The 17,259-nt window shown below is 50.0% G+C and overlaps 1 protein-coding gene and 1 long non-coding RNA gene across 2 annotated transcripts; both read right to left on the bottom strand.

Moving 5' to 3' along the window:
- Positions 1 to 4,502: 4,502 nt before the first annotated feature.
- Positions 4,503 to 10,207, bottom strand: LOC120681840 (WD repeat-containing protein 44-like). The gene is made up of 7 exons (XM_039963479.1): positions 8,474 to 10,207; positions 7,030 to 7,120; positions 6,784 to 6,941; positions 6,651 to 6,702; positions 6,481 to 6,563; positions 6,291 to 6,384; positions 4,503 to 5,669 (listed from the first exon to the last, which is right to left on the bottom strand). Exons 1-7 carry the CDS (start codon positions 9,785 to 9,787, stop codon positions 5,113 to 5,115), a joined length of 2,349 nt encoding a protein of 782 aa, XP_039819413.1. The 5' UTR covers positions 9,788 to 10,207; the 3' UTR covers positions 4,503 to 5,112.
- Positions 10,208 to 10,713: 506 nt separating this feature from the next.
- On the bottom strand, positions 10,714 to 13,253 carry LOC120682874. The gene is made up of 2 exons (XR_005678626.1): positions 13,179 to 13,253; positions 10,714 to 11,175 (listed from the first exon to the last, which is right to left on the bottom strand). It is a non-coding gene; the product is annotated as an uncharacterized LOC120682874 (long non-coding RNA).
- Positions 13,254 to 17,259: the final 4,006 nt, after the last annotated feature.

Genomic DNA, 17,259 nt, shown 5'->3' with positions numbered 1-17,259 from the left:
GACGCCGACTCGCACACCGCCTGGTCGATGCCCAGTGGCCTCCGCTACATGGGTAACAGGCCCATCGTCATCTCCGCCCCCATCCCCGTCGCCGATGCCCCTGGGGAAGCAGAGGACCTCTTCGTCATGTCCTCCAACTGTGGCTACCTCGTCTTCCAGGTGCTCAGATTCGACCACTCCAAGCAAAAACCTTTCAACGGAGTAATTTACTTTCCATCATGGAAATGGGAACGTCTTCCACCGCCGCCGCTGTCCGGGGGCTCCTCCGTCTACAGCCACGCGGTGCTGGACGGCGGCCGCATCATATGTGTGTCGGCCTACCCCTTCGGCGGCACCTACCTGTTTGACACGGTGAGGCGCGAGTGGATGCGGCAGGCCACCAGAGACTGGCAAATGCCCTTCTTCGGTGCGCCCCAGTACGTCCCCGGCCTCGATCTCAGGCTGGGCGCCTCCTGGTCCGGCGACGACGAGGACGACAGCGACAGGCACCACCTGTGTGCGTCGTCGGACCTCGGTGCCGCCGTCGCCGCCGTCGCCGCAGCCGCAAGGGGTTACAGACCCTCAGTGACACTGAAGCATCACTGGAAGAAAGGCCTCGAGACGCCCGAAGGGTGGAACACGTCCTCGGCTCAACTCCTCGACCTTGGCGACGGCAGGTTTTGCATTGCCAAGCTCATGCATGAGGTGGTGACGGAGGACGATTACGGCACTGAGTACCAGAGTATAGGTAGGAGGGCAGTTCTGCTCACTGGTGTGGAGATGGTTCGTGGCGCAGGCGATTGTTGCAGTTCCAATCCCTCTTCCTCTTCTTCGGAAGAAGAAGGGTTCAGGATGGTGGTGCATGCACAAGTCACTGCGTTACATGTTCTATCAAGAACGTCTCAAGTGGGTGCTATAAATCAAATCAAATAATCGTTGCCTCCCATATATCGTAGTTGTTGGTTGTTCCTTCTAGTATTAGAAATGAATGAATAAAGGACTTGTTTTATGAGTACTAAGTCGTAGTTTCCTCCTTCCTGTGTGCCAGCCAGTACTAGCTAGATGTAGATGCGCCGTCATCTATCTGTATCGTCAGTACCTTATTGTTATCTTGCTTGTGTGTGGATGAGTGACTCATAGATTCACTCTAATAATAAAACTCTTGTCGGTCAGCAATTCTTGCTTCTTTTTATTTTTCCACGTGATGTGTGTTATTTCAGCCTACTACTACTGCTACTTTGCATTTTTTTTTCTTATTAAAAAGACATGTGCGGACGGCTATCGAAGCATATGCATACCAAGATGTATTTTCATATACTGAGTGACAAATTCGCTGTGTTCTCTTGGCTGTGGCTGATGGCTGGTGCTAATTTGTTATGAGAGAACAGTACTTGTTGGTAGCAGAGAACAGTACTGCTGGCCGGTTGGCTGACAAGCCAAACGAACACGGCGAATTTTCATACACTGCCAAGCACCGGTCTTTTTTTTTTGTTTTAGAGTTCAGAACCCATTTATTTAGATTGAATTCATATTAATTCGTAACAAACCTAGCATCCTCTGCGATCCTTTGGCTATCATCTCATATACATCATATTGTCCATTGCTCTTCATAATTATTACGGATAGAAGTTAGTATAATGCACACGCTAGTTGATCGATTATTACATTTAGACGTAGGATTTTTATTATGGATTTTTCTAACGGCTTAATCAAAATGTTTTACTAAACAAGCACATATGGTTTTTTCTGGAGCCAAAACTAAGGCAAAATTGATGAAGCCGGAGCCACAACATCACAGTAAATGAGATGAGTGAGCCACTCCTTCATATTTCATTGTAATCAAAGGCCTTTAGGTATTCTCCATCAAATCTGCTCGCAAAAAAAAAAAGCGATCTCAATAGGAGGCAAGTAAGCAAGCCAGAAAGGAAAAAGTCTGTATAATCCTCACACCTTTGGCATTGGGGCTACTACATCTCTAACCTTTAATCAGTCTAACGAATACATTACAGTTTCCCTAACCGTTTAATTAACCTCCTGGAGTGGGTTTGGCACCTGGTTTTGCCTGTGTCACTCCAACCTGGCAGCGAAAGACACACTACTGGCGTGGCCTAGTAGATATGAAGCTATCAGTCCCCTTCACCCCCAAATACTGACGCCTTGACACGGTTGCAGCCTCAGTCGCTCGCGACTGTTTCCATGCAGATGCCTTGACCCAGCGGCGGCCTCTTGGATCGTGAGAGCGTGCGTGGTGCAAAAGTGGCGGCGGCGCGAGGCTGTGGCCGTAGCAGCGACAGTAGCGGCCGAGTGAGGCTGTGCCGTGAGCAGTCGAGGCCAAGAGCAGCGAGGAGGGCCACCATGCCTGGTATACTTACACTAGCGCGGCAAGTCAATCACCTTAATGATATGATTGCGCACGTAATTACTTACCTTAGCGACGACGTGTGTATATATTGGGATAAGACGTCGTCCTCAGTGTAGACACAATTCGTCTCTCTCGTGCCACAGTGCTGCATGCGCTACATGTCATCGGCGTCGGAAGAGCGGGTCTCCGAAACCTACATCCTCTCGTATCCCGGCACGGGGTAGGGGCCGTATCAGATTTTTGGGAAGCCCCATTATGACTGCTCGTTGAATGTCTTCTCTCTACGCCGGTGTTCGTGGGTCTTCATTGACGATCTACTTCGTTTAATTTTGCGCCATTTCTAGTACTGACAACCCCAATGTAAGAGTGTATCTACCTTGTCTTTGCGTTCCTTCTTTTACTAGCATTAGTGTATTTGGGTTCGCCTCAAAACATAGTGCTAGTGCCTTCAGTCTATGATCATCTAAAACATGCAGCTGCTCTTTTTTGCCTTATCGGAATTAATTTACGCATCACTATATTGCTATTATTTTCAAAACCGGTTCGGTCTTTTAGCGGTCCGACTACTTGTTTGGTTCAGTCCTACTAGCTACAGTTTTTCTTTCGTGCATGAACTTCCGCATACGTTATTCTTCAATTTTCTTGTCTCTCTACGATGAAAATGATTGGAAACGGACCAAAAAGGCCCAAATTATTTTCGTGTGTCTGTTGTTTGATTATAGTTGGGTGTGGTGGTTTGGGAGAACGCAGGCTCCGTTGAGGCCCACCACTTGACTGGGTATTAGTGTGAGAAGATCTTCCCATATCGGGAGAGTCGAGAACTAATGTGGTAAATAAAAAATATTAGGAGTGAAAAATCTATTGGAGGACCATTGATGCGAGACATCTTTTCTAGAAACGGAGACTGCTGGATATGTTTGAGTATATTTTTAGGAGGATAATTAGTTATATAAGGGCAAAATTTATGGTGGTAAAGGTTGTTCGTCAAGCTAAGCATAAACAGTGGTATAATTCAATGACTAAGATATATCACAATTAGGTTTCCCCTAATGTTTTCCTTTAAAAAAGCCATAAGGATATGTTGGATGTCATCGAACAAAATATATTTATTTAGTAAGTATTATGAATCAGAATACCCGCCATATGCTTGTAACTAAGAGGCAACCTTTGCTATTGTGTTCCTTTGATGGCTTAAGCGTAATTAGCATACCTTCCATTTTATAAAGTGCCACTGGGGAATTGTTTCTTTTGTTGTTACTCTCTTTGTTCTAAACGTCTAACGTCCTAACAAGCATGAGTACTGTCATGAGAATATTTATAATTAGCGATAGTATATATCTTTATTTTAATTGCATAATTCATACTAGAACCAGTTGGTCCATTACTCCATTCCTGTGTCTGAATCCGCATACATTTACCAGCAGAAGGCGTTTTTTGGATATAATTTTTAATGGTGATTTCTTTAGACGTACTCTTTTTCTCTTTTCCCTTTATATATGCTTTTTCTTAAGTTGTTTGACCAAACCGTCTGACCTTACCGAAAGAGAAGAGCCCACCTCACCAAATGTTCGCGCTTGTGGGGTCCTGGATGGTTGGATCGGTGATGAGGCATTGAGGCCGACAAATTTGTTTGTGTGGTCCTAAAGATACAGTTCAGAGGCGTCAGCATCAACACTGCGTGGCACAGTCCTCCTTTTTCTATCTTTTCTTTTAATAAAAGAAGTTGCACAATACATATGCCAAGCACAATCTTCCAAGTCAAAGGAAAGCATGAAAAAACCACACTGATTACCTTCGTCAAGATAATTCCAGTTGATTTTACCTGTTTGTTCGGCACATCGCATCAAACGATTCAGAGAATCACCGAAACGCTGTTCCTGATTCCTGTTGGTGCACGAGACGGGCCTGAGAGCTTTCGCATCAGCTTCGATAGGCACGTCGATGAGATCACCCAAATATCTGGAGGACCAAAGTCGTGGGGAGCCGGATTTCTTTTGCCGCGAGCAAGATCGGCACTCGCCGCCAAACATTTGAACAGTTGAAGTCCAAGGAAATTGAGTAGTTTTCTCCAGCGACCACAAGAAAAATGGACGCATGCAGTGCACAGACACCACGCGACACAACGGGAAAAGAGCATGTAGCAATGATCGAAGACAGAGAGTGCATAACAAATTTGTTGGATAGCGGGGAGTTGGACACCAGATATACATCAGAAATGCACTGGGCCAACCTGGTCCAGAAGCAAAGTCCAAAAGCTTCAGAACTCAAAATTTTTGCATCTCTTCGTAGTCTCTATTACTTCCTATACTCATGTACCCATTAACTTCTCAAGCCTGCTATACCAGTACAACGAATTCATCACTCTGTGCAACTCTTTTTAGCTTTTCTTTTTCTGTAGAACTGAGATTTCTTCTTACAAGAATATATAATAAAGGGGTAAACATCAAGAGAAAATCTAAACTGGACTCAATGGAGAAAACAGATGGAAAAGATGGTGGCAAAAGATCCCAATGATCACGCTCCAACCGGCCGACGCCTGTCGTCCTTCCCGGGCTCCATTCTCATGTACAATTCCGGGCAAACGAATTCGCCGTGCCTGGAGTGCCAGGTCGTAGGTTAGTTGAAGTTCACAAGCAGGTGCACCTAGGAGCAACAAAATCCCACATCCCAGACTGCTGTGCAAATCACCCAAATTTTCACCTATCTATACACAAAAATCACCCGGCTTGCTGCAGAGCAGATGCCGAGTCCAGGCAGCAGCCTCATAGCTACTAGACTCGAGCAGGAAACCCAAAATTTTGAAATGTTCTGATCTGACCTCCACGTCCTGCCGTGGCAATGACCATTCCCCAGGCGGACCGACTCGGAGCTTGACCAGCACCATTAGGAAGACTGGCACTAGACCGAGGGCTCTGCTTTGTTGGCGTCATGAGCTCTTCAGGCCAAGTTGCTCTATCACCACTGTGATTTGAACTGGTGCTTAGGATATTGCCACTTTGGGCTTGGAAGTCACAGGAAGCTTGCAGTTTCTCAGGGACAACATGCAAAAGATGATGCTCGGATACACAGTCCTGCTCATCGTGCTTCCTGGAGTTTGTCCTGGATACCATTGCCGAGCCAGTAGATGGCAAAGCAACAGCTACTGTCACATCCTGGCAGTGGAAATATTCATAGGAATTGGTGACAGTAACATTCCCCTTGCTTCTGCCTTGTTCAAGATTATCATCGTTTCTCCATATATATACATGGGAATCCTCACTTGCAGAGATCACATACCTCCCATTAGCAGCTAAACAGGCTGAGATTTGGCTGGTAGTATTTCGGAAACCTGAAAGAGTACAGAACAAAGAGTCAAGAGCCCTTGTACTAGAAACAACTAGAAAATTAAGCATCATTGCTTCAGTGGGAAAAAAATGCATATTGGACCCATCAATGAGCTGATATAACTGTGTTATCATGTTAAGTGAACACGAAGACCTATCACCTCAACAAAGTGGAGATTGACAAGTTTTGTCACTTTGTTGAAAGCTAGGAGATGACAGGAGAAATGCAAAAACGCTAAATGATTCAATCAAGGAAACAGGGAAATATTTTATTGATGAACAGATGATCGCAAGATGATTTGATTGGTGTGGATCTACCATAAGCCTATCACACTACATCAGGATTGTAACACATCACATAAATCTTCTAAATGAAATGATACACGGCTCTCCAGCGTTACTAGAGAAAATACAGCGCCAAGCTTAAGAGTAGCAAATCAGGAATAGATTGTTAACATGTAAAGAACCAGATAATTGGTACTATTAGTAGAAATTCAATTTCATAAATAAATAAATTATTAGAAGCAGAGAAAGACACTGTAGCAGTATAGAACTATGCCTTAAAAAAGGTCTAATATGATAAGCCTCCTACTCTTAGAAAAGTTCCCAGACTCAAAATTTGATACCTTTGTACTTGTGAACTAGATTTAGGCCATCAACAACCCTGATTCTTGAATCTGCTGATGTAATAAGCACTCTTGAAGCATTTCCTGGGAGAAACTATTCAAGAAACTATTATTCAGTAAGACCGGGCCTTAATGACAAAAAAAAATACTGTGCTTGTAAAGTATACACAAATTTATTTCTACTAAGCACCTGAAACCCAGTGATTTTCTTCTGACTGGACTTCTTTTTCTTATTTTGCAGATCAATTTGTTTCTTTTGAATAAGTCTATTATCTGATCAGAAAAGTAAAAAAAAAAGTAAGGTCAAAGCCAAAGAAAAAACATGGAAACATGACGATCATGTTACAGGTGGAGAGGTACCTGATGTATCATAAATATGGCAGCTGCCTTTATGGGAACCAATTAAAGCACTCTACAAATAAGAAAGAAACATGTTAGACCTTAATATGAAGAAGATATTTAGACCAAATGATGAAGTATGGATGATTTGAACCTGTCCATCTGGGGTATAGCAAGCAGCCGTGACCATTTCATGCAAATCATTCCAATCAACAATTTCACGGTTTTGAATGCTCCATATCCGGACTTTTTCATCCAGTGAACCACTAATGAAGTATCTATCATCAACAGGGTTGAACTGAATGCACGTCACTGGGATACAGGTTCAACATAGGAAAATTTAGGATAATGCTGGCTGAGTGAGAAACAATACATGGTGCAAGGGGTGGATAACTCTTACCATAGTCACTATGTGAGAATGTTTTCAGACATGAAGTGCTCGAGATATGCCACAACTTCACTGTTTTATCCATTGAAGATGAAAGTAAGTACTGCAAAGCATTTGAAAAATGTGTTACTTGGGAAATTTTGTAATGACAGAAGAATCATAGTGGCTACAGGATAACCATAGTGATCTTTTTTTTCTGTAAGGCATAGGTAGAACTTTAGCTATCATAGTTGGTAATGAATTTATGAAAGCACTGTTGGCGAGCATAAGTCCTGCTATGTAGCGAGCATAGGGAGGTATGGAGCATAGGCCATAGAGTATCACTGTAAATCCAGGAATATATGTCTCGAAGTGCTAACTTAATGCTTAAGTCAACATATTTTATGCATCTACTCATGCTGTCATGCATTTGTGCTCTTGGAGGCAACTGGTTGGTAGTGAATTGCAATCAAAATCCCTTCATAAATGTGTCTACTGAGGGATAACACACTTGCAAAACCTGATAAATTGTATAGTACTTACTGATTCCTTAATGCCATGTGACTTAGTTTCAGGCTGTTTGGAAGATGACTAACAAGGATAAAATGTGTGTCCTAAGATACCATAAATTGAGAGTTGAGACCCCACGGCTTGATGCAACATGACTTATTGCCATATGGCTGGTTTTTCTGATTCATGATATTACATATAAATTGTGAGCAGTGAACGAAGTCCCTTTTATACATTTAGGTAGTCGATATAAATGTTTGAAAAAATGAAAACACATGATGAAGCAAGATAACTCTTAATTTCTAGAAGTTCAAATGCCTAGTTCATAAACTATTGTGGAACACATGATATTTATAAACTATTGTGGAACACATGATATTTATATTACTGCCTAAACAAGAAAAGAAAATGGGAGGTACCATGTTACCAAAACTTAGAAACTTATAAATCATCAAGGGTCTCAAAACTTCACCGCTATGTGCAATTTGGTACTCATTTAACATCATAAGACAAAATTCTGCAAGCATTTGCCATGACTTGATAATGGTTATATGCTGAAAAAATTGCCAATATGTGTATCTAGATACAAAAAGAAAAAAAATGGAGGAAGAACACTAATGGTAGCTAGCAGACACAATCGCATTTATGCATTGCAATCTATTGACTTAAACTTTGGAGCTCATTACACTGTAAATGCGTTAAACTATGTTGGGTCTTGGAGTAACAGCCAAAGCATATTTCTGTCCTGACATGGTTGGACTTGATTACCACAAAAATAGAAGGCTGAGCTTCATAAAAAGTTTCCATTAACATTTCCAGAGTAAAATAAAAACAAGAACTAAGCAATCACTGTCTATTATAATTTTTATACTATTTATGGCATGCTTCTAAATTTCAGAATTCATCAGGTTGATCGTCAAATATCAACTAGGGACAACTTTAAAACAAATGGCTATGCTAGAATTACCTGAGATTTGGACCAACAGAGATCAAGCACATCTTCTGAATGCCCCACAAAGGTTCGGATTGGCTTTTCTGACAATGCAAACACATGCTCTGGCACCATGAGCCGGTCCGAACTCACAGACCTCCGACTCTCCAAGAACCTTGCCCGACGCTTCTTCTCACTATTGCTTGCATCCAAACTGGCCAACGCTAATGTTGGCTCTGGCGAACCATTGCACACCATGGCAACAAAAGGATTGCACACCCCATTCTCCTCGCGTTTCCTCTCGAACTCGGACACTTCCCAGACATGGATCACGCAGTCCTCACCAGCACTCGCGAGGTATTGGCCATCTGGACTAAACCTGATGCTCCAGATGGACCCATTGTGAGCCTGTATCTCCTGGTTCATGAAAAGACCACTGAGTTCCTTGTACGACTTTCCATACTGCCGGACCTTAACGCGCACGGGGCCATGGTGCACGGCTCCGGCACTGTCCTGGCTGTCATCTGTGGCTGAGCTGGACCGGCGGCCACCTTTCTCCGAGCACGTGTCCTTCTCGTCGCTGCTGCGGCGGTCGCGGGAGCTGACCACCATGGAGCCGGCAACGTTCCGGATGCTCCGAAGCCAGCTGCTACGCCGCCTGTGTCGTGTTGCTCCGTTGCTGGAGCCGGAGTTGGACCTCTGGATGGGGGTGGACGGGTCGTTGTTTGAGCCGGAGTTGGCAACATTCTCGCGTCGCATGAGCTCCTGGACGATGGGCGAGCGACCGACGCAGAGGTCAACAAACTCCTCCATGGTGAGCTGCCGACCCGTGCCGACCTCGCGGAGGTCGAACTCCTCCTTGACCACGAACTCGCTGCCGTCGTCGAGGTTTCGGATTAGGCACCTCGGGTCGGCCTCCTCCCCCTCGGGCGTGGCCTCGGAGGAGCCCGACGACGCCTGGCGCGACCGGGCCCCCAGCGGGGGCTTTGTCGGGACGGCGCCATCTGATCTGGATCGGGAAATGGGCGAGACTGGCGCCGGGCGTACGGGCCCGTCGTAGGAGGCTGATCGGCCCATCTCATGGCGCGCGAGGGCGGGGTCCCCGGCGAGCCCCATCATCTGGAGCAGCTTCCGGCGGCGCTCCTGCACGGGGGCCGGCTCGGAGGTCCACACGTCGAGCGCCGCCGCTGCCGCCGCGGCGGAGGCGCCCCCATCCCGGCGCCGGCGCGGGTGGTCGTGGTCGTCGTCGTCCGAAGCGGAGGTGGAGGAGCAGGAGGAGGAGAGCACGCGGTCCAGCGACTCGTAGAACACCTCCTCCTCCTCTTCCTCCTCCCCGCCGCCGGCGCTCATCTCCGCGCCCGCATTGACCGCGGAGCCCGGGGCAGATCGAATGGACACGGCGCCGCCCACCCGCGGGGAATCGCCCGGCCGGCACGCGCCGACGACGCGGCGGCGAGGACCGAGGGGGAAGAAGCGGAGCGACCGCGACCGCGCCCGCGCGCGGGGGGTGGCGTCAGATCCACCACGAGCACGAGGCCGCGACCGGTTCTTCGTCGGACGGGCCAATCGCGACGGGTTCCTGCCCCGTGCCGCGCGCCTGCCTCCGTCCGTGCCTGCGCCTGCGCCTGCCCTCGTAAAGTGGTGGTTGGCGCTGGTGCCGTCGTCGTTGTTATTGCGGTGGTGATGCCACCCGCCCCCTCCCCCCCTTCCTCCCCTTCCCCGCTGCGTGCGTCGTTGTTGGTGGCGGTGTTTACCAGCGGTTACTGTTTACTGTCGGGGACGACCGGGAGGGAAGGGAAGTTAAAAACCCGGCGGCAGCGGGGCCCAGCCGTCAGCCGGAGCCCCCGGGCGCGACAAGACCGAAGACCCCTGCCGTTTCGGGGAAGTGGATTAGTGCCAGGGGCAGGTAGGGAAGGCCATCGGTTTTTCTTTATTTTATTTGTTTTTCTTTCGATCGAGAGAGAGGGGGAGGAAAAAGAAAAGTCCATCAATTTGTCTTGTTTAGTTGTGCTGTGTAAAATTTTTAAAAAAATATCTTTTTACATTTGAAGTACTAAACATAGACTAATCACAAAATAAATTACAGAACTCGTTTGTAAATCGTGAGACGAATCTAATGAGCCTAATTAATTTATTGTTAGAGGTTGTTTATTATAGTATTACTGTAGCAATTTAGCGGCTGATTACGGCCTAATTAGGTTCATTAGATTCGTCTCGCAATTTACAGGCAAACTGTGCAATATGTTTTTTATTTCGTCTAGATTTAAGTCGCCATGTAGGTACCGGAAATTTTTTTGGAATTTTGAAATTTATAACTAAACAAGAGTTTGGGGTCGTGTTTTGGGAGTTTTAAAGTGAAGTGGCGTGCTGTACAGGCGGGCGCAGCGGGAGTACGCCTGGGTTCTTTTTTACTTTTCGGTTGCGAGGAATATAAAAGATGCCTATCGCATCGCATCTCCGGCCTCTGCTCCTCTCTGGTGAAGGTCTCATGCCGTCCGACGCTTTGACGACGTCACCTGTTCCCGAGTCCTTCCGTCCACCCACGGGCTTTTGATTTGTCGTCTTTCTCCTTTTTTTTTCTCTCAGAAGGTGGAAATGACTTCTTCTGGCGAAACGAAACAGCGACCGGGCAGCAGGCAGACAGTATCCGGGTGAAGGTGTCAATGAAGCCCACTTTCGTGCAAGAGCTGCTCGCACAATCGCTCGCACTTGCAGAAATGAAGATGGCGACCCCAAATCTTTCAACCAAAAAAACAAGAAGAAGAAGTCAGTGGTGAGCCAAAAGCACGTAAAAATTAAGGGTGATTTTGCTCCAGGACATCGTAGAAATATGATATTTGTCAATGGACATCCTTTAAAACTAAATTTGCTGATAGACACTGCTCTTTTAAATTTATTTGCCACAAGACATAGAAAAGATTAAAATATTCATTTTTTTGTTTGGGGAGGGATAAAGACGATGAAAAGTCCATTGTACTCTTATTGAAGTGAATCCCGTATCAGTAGCTTCTAGCCCCTGTATTTTTTTTAGTTTCTATACATCTTGCGTTGGATATGACTGCCACGGTGGCAAGAAGCGGCGTTCACTGTTGCAAGACCAGCAGCCCAGGAAGGCACCCGCCGCCGGAGCTGCTGGTACGCCGCGCGGAGCTGCTGGTAACCACCAGGAAGAGTTCGGGAGCAGCGTCAACGACGGCGCCCGGACACTGATTCTGTTGTTCCAGGCTCCGGTTCAGCCTCGCCCCCCGCGGCTGGGCCCCTGCATCTACGTCGGCACCGTGGCTCCTCTGCGCCGGCTCACCTCCAAGGATGACCCGAAGATGCGCACGCTGCTGGCGGAGACCGGCGCCATGCCCCTGCTCGCTGCGCAGCTCTCGACGGCCGCGGGCGTGGACGTCGCTGCCGCGCTCCTCAACATCTCCATCTCCGCGCAGGAGCAGATGGTGTCCGTGACGGGTCTCCTCGACGCAACTGTCGCGCTCCGCACCGGCGCCACCGTGCACAACCTCTTCTGTGATGAGGCCCACCGCGTCGGCATCGGCGCGAGGTGGCCGCTCTTTTCCCGGCCGTTAAACTCCGCCGCCGAGTCCTCCGTTCCGCACGGTAGGGTGAGTGCGACCGAGGCAGCGCAGAGGGTGGGGAGAAGCACCATGAGGCCGGTGTGCCGTGCACGGAGGTGGGTGGCACAAAGGCCAGCGCGGTGGCGCGTGGCCATAGCCAACGGTACAGGCGGAGGCGTGCCACAGGCTGGGCAGGCGGATGCGCGGCGGCGGCCGCAGGGGAGCGCGAGGAGGTGCCGCAGTGGCCCGCACGGGCACGGGCGGATGTATGGCCGCCGCGAAGGCGAGCGACCAAGCGGCCATGGCGGCAAAGTGGGGAAGGGGCAGACGCGGGGCCGATAGGCTGATTTTAAAATTAAAAAAAAAGAAGAGGCTGACGGGTTGGAAGTAATGGTGGGCCGGAGGGGCATTTTTGTCCATTGACTATTTTCTCTCCCCCCTATACTCTAAAAAATCATTACTTTATTAGTTTGGTGTCTTGAAGCAAATATTTGTATTTGAATGATGTCTTCTAGCAAAGACAAATTTGAATGGTGTCCACTAGCAAATATCAACATTCAAGAGTGTCTTCTAGCAAAATTACCCAAAAATTAAAGAGCACGCACAGGGCGCCATATGCCACGGCTAGCAGATTGGCACCACATGCGGCGTGTCAGGACCATCGCGCAACAGTTCACCAGGAATCCACCCAAGTCTCCCCGCGGCCGCGGCAGGCAGGCGTCCGATGCTGGCAGCACCAGCACGCCGCCGCGCCTCCCACTCCACTCCACCACCACCCCTCCCGTCCCTCTCAATAAGCATGGATCTAGACATTCGAATTCTTAAAACAAATTTGATATTTTAAAATAGATGTTTTTAAAATTTTATGCTAATTTTTTTTATATTATCAAGCATATTATTACACATAAGAATAAAATTTTGTATAGGTTTTTTATGTATTATTTGCTCCATACAATTAAAAAGGTGAAAAAAGATTCGAATCCGTATCCGATCCGTATTCGAATTTTTATATCTATTATTTGAGAATATATATGATAAATTTGAGGTTTAGTTTTTATGAATCTTTACAAGATCAATGTTAAATAGGCTATAAATTTACATAGTAAATTCTATATCTTATTTGTCTATAATCAAAGAAAAATGACAAAAAATCTGAAATAAACATCTGAATCTATCCTTACCTCTCAAGCCCCTCTCGCCAGCGCAAACCCCGAAGCCGCAGGCGGCGACACGCCCAGCTCCCTCCCCCCGTCCCCATCTTCGACTCTTCGTCCCGCTCCGCGCGGCACGACGGCGAGACGCGACGATTGACTCCGGAGTCCTCCGAACTTCCCCCTCCCGGAGCGCGTGCCGCGCACCCGCAAACGTACGACCGCGTGCCGCCGCGCCGCGCGGTCCCGGGGATGGCAGGGGGGCGCGCGGCTGAACGCACGCATCTGGTGTTCCTTCGGTCCCTGGCGCACGACCGCGGGCCGCCGGCCGCCGGGGGGGCGCCGCGCCGGCGCGGCGCGCGCGACATGATTGAGCAGGGCGCGCAGGCGCAAGAGCCAAGGCCACAGCCCCGGCGCCGGCGGCCGCCGCGCTCGCGCCCCGACGATTGCTAGGAATCGCAGCCGGTGGGCGGACCACCGTCCCTCGCTCCTCCGGCCGGGTCCCCGCGGCAATTACCCGCGCTGTCGGAGCAGCCAGGGGCAGCTGGGATGTCCATGCTACTAGCCGCTGCCCCTCTAGACCCAGCTAGCTAAAGATGCTCGTTTATCCCGGGATCACTGTTCCGGAGCGCATACGCGCACCGGACGTACCAGAGAGGCCAGACGACCGTCGCCTCTTTCTACAGGCGATCCCCGTACGCCCAAACCCAGCCAAAAAAAAAACAGCGCGTGTCCATGTCTCCTCGCATCGCATGCACAGGTTACTGCTCACGCATGGCCGGCATGATTTGGTGGACAGGTTTAAGGGACCCGAGCTGATAAAGCAGCTTCTCGTGGGCTCGTGGCGGACAACGACGTGGTGAAAACAAGTTTCCATTTAGCGAGCGCGGGCGGCGGTGTGGCGTCGCGGGTTTTGTCCGCTTTGCCCTTGAGCCCCTCCATGTTTGGCCGGCCTTGCTCACGCGATGACCGACCGGCCGGCGCGGTCTCTCTCCTTCCGGTGAATCCACACCCGCCATCCCTGGTATGTATGGCTCGAGCACCATGGATACAGAAAGCTGGAAATCATTGCGGCGCAACAAAGCGTGCCCATACCGTCGATGCTTTCTTCCTCGATACGGCCGGGCCCCCTTTTTGTACATGTCCAGAAAAGGACCGGGCAGCGAACAGGTGTTCTAACGCAAGGGTATTTTAGCGAAACAGGGAACTTCCATACCGAAGATCGTATCAGCAGACAAACAGCTCCCTGCAGATTGTATATGACATCCATACCCCGTTGTCCACTTTATCCCTTCCCTTGAAATTGCCTTCTAGTATGTAGACTTTGCTGCTCTAAGCAGATAAAAGCAAATCCCCGAAGCTGAAGCTGATCTCCAACATCCCAGAAGAAAATCCCAGCTCAGCACTAGCAATGTCCTGCTCATACTTTTTTTTCCAGCATGTGAGCCGAATACTACTACTTAAATCCCGTCCCAAGTCGCGCACATGACAAGGACGATGCTGGAGAATACATTAGTCGCAAAGCAAATCCCCAACGTGCTAGCTATATAGTATAACCCTCTCTAGCTTTTAGCCTGGGATCTCGTACAATAAGTTTAGAGCACAGGAGTTTTGACTAATAACCAAGGGTGGTTGACGACGACATAACCGTAACTCTCAGCGCGCACTAGACTGGGGAGTGGGGACCCGTGAACAAGAGCTTTGCCAGCAAGGAAGGCCGACAATGGATAAGATGAGTGCGCCCTCCGTAGTCCAAGCAGCATTAGATTAACCCAAACACGATTACAGCGAACCATGCATGCTAGCTGCTGGTGCCTGGTGCTGCTGCTAACAGCTTTTGCTTGTTGACAAAAGTGGATAGAGGGTGTGCCGGAGCAGTAGCCCTGCTTGGGGAGGCAGGCTGGGGAAAGCCTAGCGCCGTAGCCCGCGTAGGCGGAGGGTGGTACCGGCCGGAAAAGCCTGAAAAGAGCCCCACTGAAAACATGTGTCCCCATCAACGCAGACGCTGCTGCTGCCGATGGCTGCCGCATGCATGACCCGTTGCCATCCCCGAACAGTGCCGCGCGCGTCGCCGTCGTCGGCTCGTCGCCCCGGCAGACTCCGAGCTCTGCATGCCCGGCGGCTGCCCCAGACGGCACAGGGCACATGAACCTCCTGAGACTGCTGAGCGAGGCGCCCGTACCGGCCCGGGCCCGCCCGTGCTTTGACGCCAAAGTCCAAGAGCTGCGTCGCAGGGGCGCGCGCGGTACGGCGCTGTTCGCCGGCCGATCCGGCTAGCCGACAGATCCCCTCATCAGTGACGCCACCGCCGCGGCGACGGCTGAGGAGCACGGGCGACAGCAGCAGGTTCCCGAAAGTGCAAAGCGCAAACAGAAACCGAGCACAGCGCGCGCGGCCAGCACTGTTCCGGCGAGGCGATGCATGGTGCATGCCGCCCACAGTGGCAGCTCGCCCGACAATCGTTTTCCGAGCTAAGCAGGCCATTACTGTCGGAGCGAAAACGTCGGTACGTGGTGCTCGCCTGCTCGGGCTACAGGGCGCGTGCCTGCCTTCCGAAGAGCCGCGGCGCTTCGACTGTCCCGGGACGGCAGTGGCGGAGCTACATGTCAGCAAAAGAGGCCTATGCCCCCCTTGTCCAAATGAAATTACATAGGTATATGCAAAATTGAAATATTGAAGGTCCATCTTGTGTGCATCAAATTATCCAGGCTGGCAGCCACGCAAGAAGTTGCAGACAGCACGTAGCATCGGAGTGACGACCGCATCGTCGCTTACGCCTCATCAGCCCCCTACAGCCCCCTCCCCCTAGTCTGCGGTCTCCATCATCTGCTGCTCGCCCGCCTCCGCAGCGTGGCTGTGAGATGAATCGGACTTCGGTTGTCGCAATCCACTAATTCCAATCGATTTGTGGTTCGTCCAATCACTAGCGCCACCTACTAAGGGCAGGCTTCTTCCTACTTGGTTCTTAGTCAGGGAAAAATAGCCTCCCCTACCGTTCAATTCTAAGTCAAGGAAAAATAGCCTCCCCTACAGTTCAGTTCTAGCTCCGCCACTGCGGGACGGGGAGGCATCGTGCCCCCCCCCCCCCCCCCCCCCGCCAGCGCTGCCGATCACGCGCGGGCATGCATGCCGGGGCGGCATCGGTTCCGCTGTTGCAAGTCAGTGCGCGCGCTCGCTCGAGCACATGGTGCAATGGATGTAGAAAGCCTGCAGCAGCTGGCCGCGCTCCGCCGGCTCGCTGCGGCCGATCGCGATCCTTGTGGCGTGGCCGTGCAGGGTGTCGGTCGGCGCGTAATCCTTCTGCTGTGCAGTTCTTCAGCACGCGCTTCTGCGTGGATAGCATAGCATAATCCTAAGCTTTAAGATGCAGCTCAGCGCCAAGAGAAACCTCCGACCAGAAAAGCAAAGACGTGCCCTAACTGCACAAAAGAAGTAAACCATGGTGGTAGAGCGTGAAGCCTCCGTCTTATGATCTTTTGAAAGCTGAATACACTACTAAACTTTAGCATATATTATCACTCGTACTTCTTGCTAAAATTTTAAAATTTTATCTAAAGTCTAGCTCACACACATTAACATTAGCATTTGGCTTCAAATAATGTGACGGCATATACCGCAAAACTCATGTGACGACCTACGGGCAATGCGTCGCTAATATTTTAAGCACGGGACAAGAGTACGTACGGACGATATGAATCTCGGGACCATGCGCTCCATGCTCCACTGTAGGCGAGAGCATATTGCGCCATGCGGAACAGGTACCCTCCGCTGTAGAGGATAAAAGCGGCCGGTCACTCTGGCAATCGGTGATCCCTCCCTCCCTCTCCCCTCATCGCTTGCCCGACCTAATCATGGGCCCTCGGCCTGCCCCTGCAGAACGTTGGTTAGGGAGCGCCCCCCCCCCCCCCCCCCCCCCGCGCCGCGACGTACCGCAGCCGTGTGTTGGTCTGTCGAGAGGAGCCGAAGACATGCATGCCGCTCGCCGCGGCTTTGCCGCATGCCGATCCGTGCGCTTGCCGCTCGATCGGCAGGGCGCTTGCTCATGCGCATGCGTGACCGGCCGGCCGGTCGGTCGATCTCACCGCGCGCGCGCAGGCCATGAGCGCGCTCG

The sequence above is a fragment of the Panicum virgatum genome, chromosome 7N (genome assembly GCF_016808335.1).
Source record: "Panicum virgatum strain AP13 chromosome 7N, P.virgatum_v5, whole genome shotgun sequence".
NCBI lineage: Eukaryota > Viridiplantae > Streptophyta > Magnoliopsida > Poales > Poaceae > Panicum > Panicum virgatum.
The sequence above is the reverse complement of the archived record's forward strand: the minus strand, read 5'-3'. Positions and strand labels throughout refer to the sequence as shown.

What these genes read in the sequence shown, in the direction of transcription:
- LOC120681840 (XM_039963479.1), bottom strand. Translation starts at nt 9,787, where the DNA reads ATGAGCGCCGGCGGCGGGGAGGAGGAAGAGGAGGAGGAGGTGTTCTAC. An exon ending in TCTGTTGGTCCAAATCTCAG is followed by an intron (nt 7,121 to 8,473) that starts GTAATTCTAGCA and finishes AATGCTTTGCAG; the next exon opens with TACTTACTTTCATCTTCAAT. An exon ending in GCTATACCCCAGATGGACAG is followed by an intron (nt 6,703 to 6,783) that starts GTTCAAATCATC and finishes TCTTATTTGTAG; the next exon opens with AGTGCTTTAATTGGTTCCCA.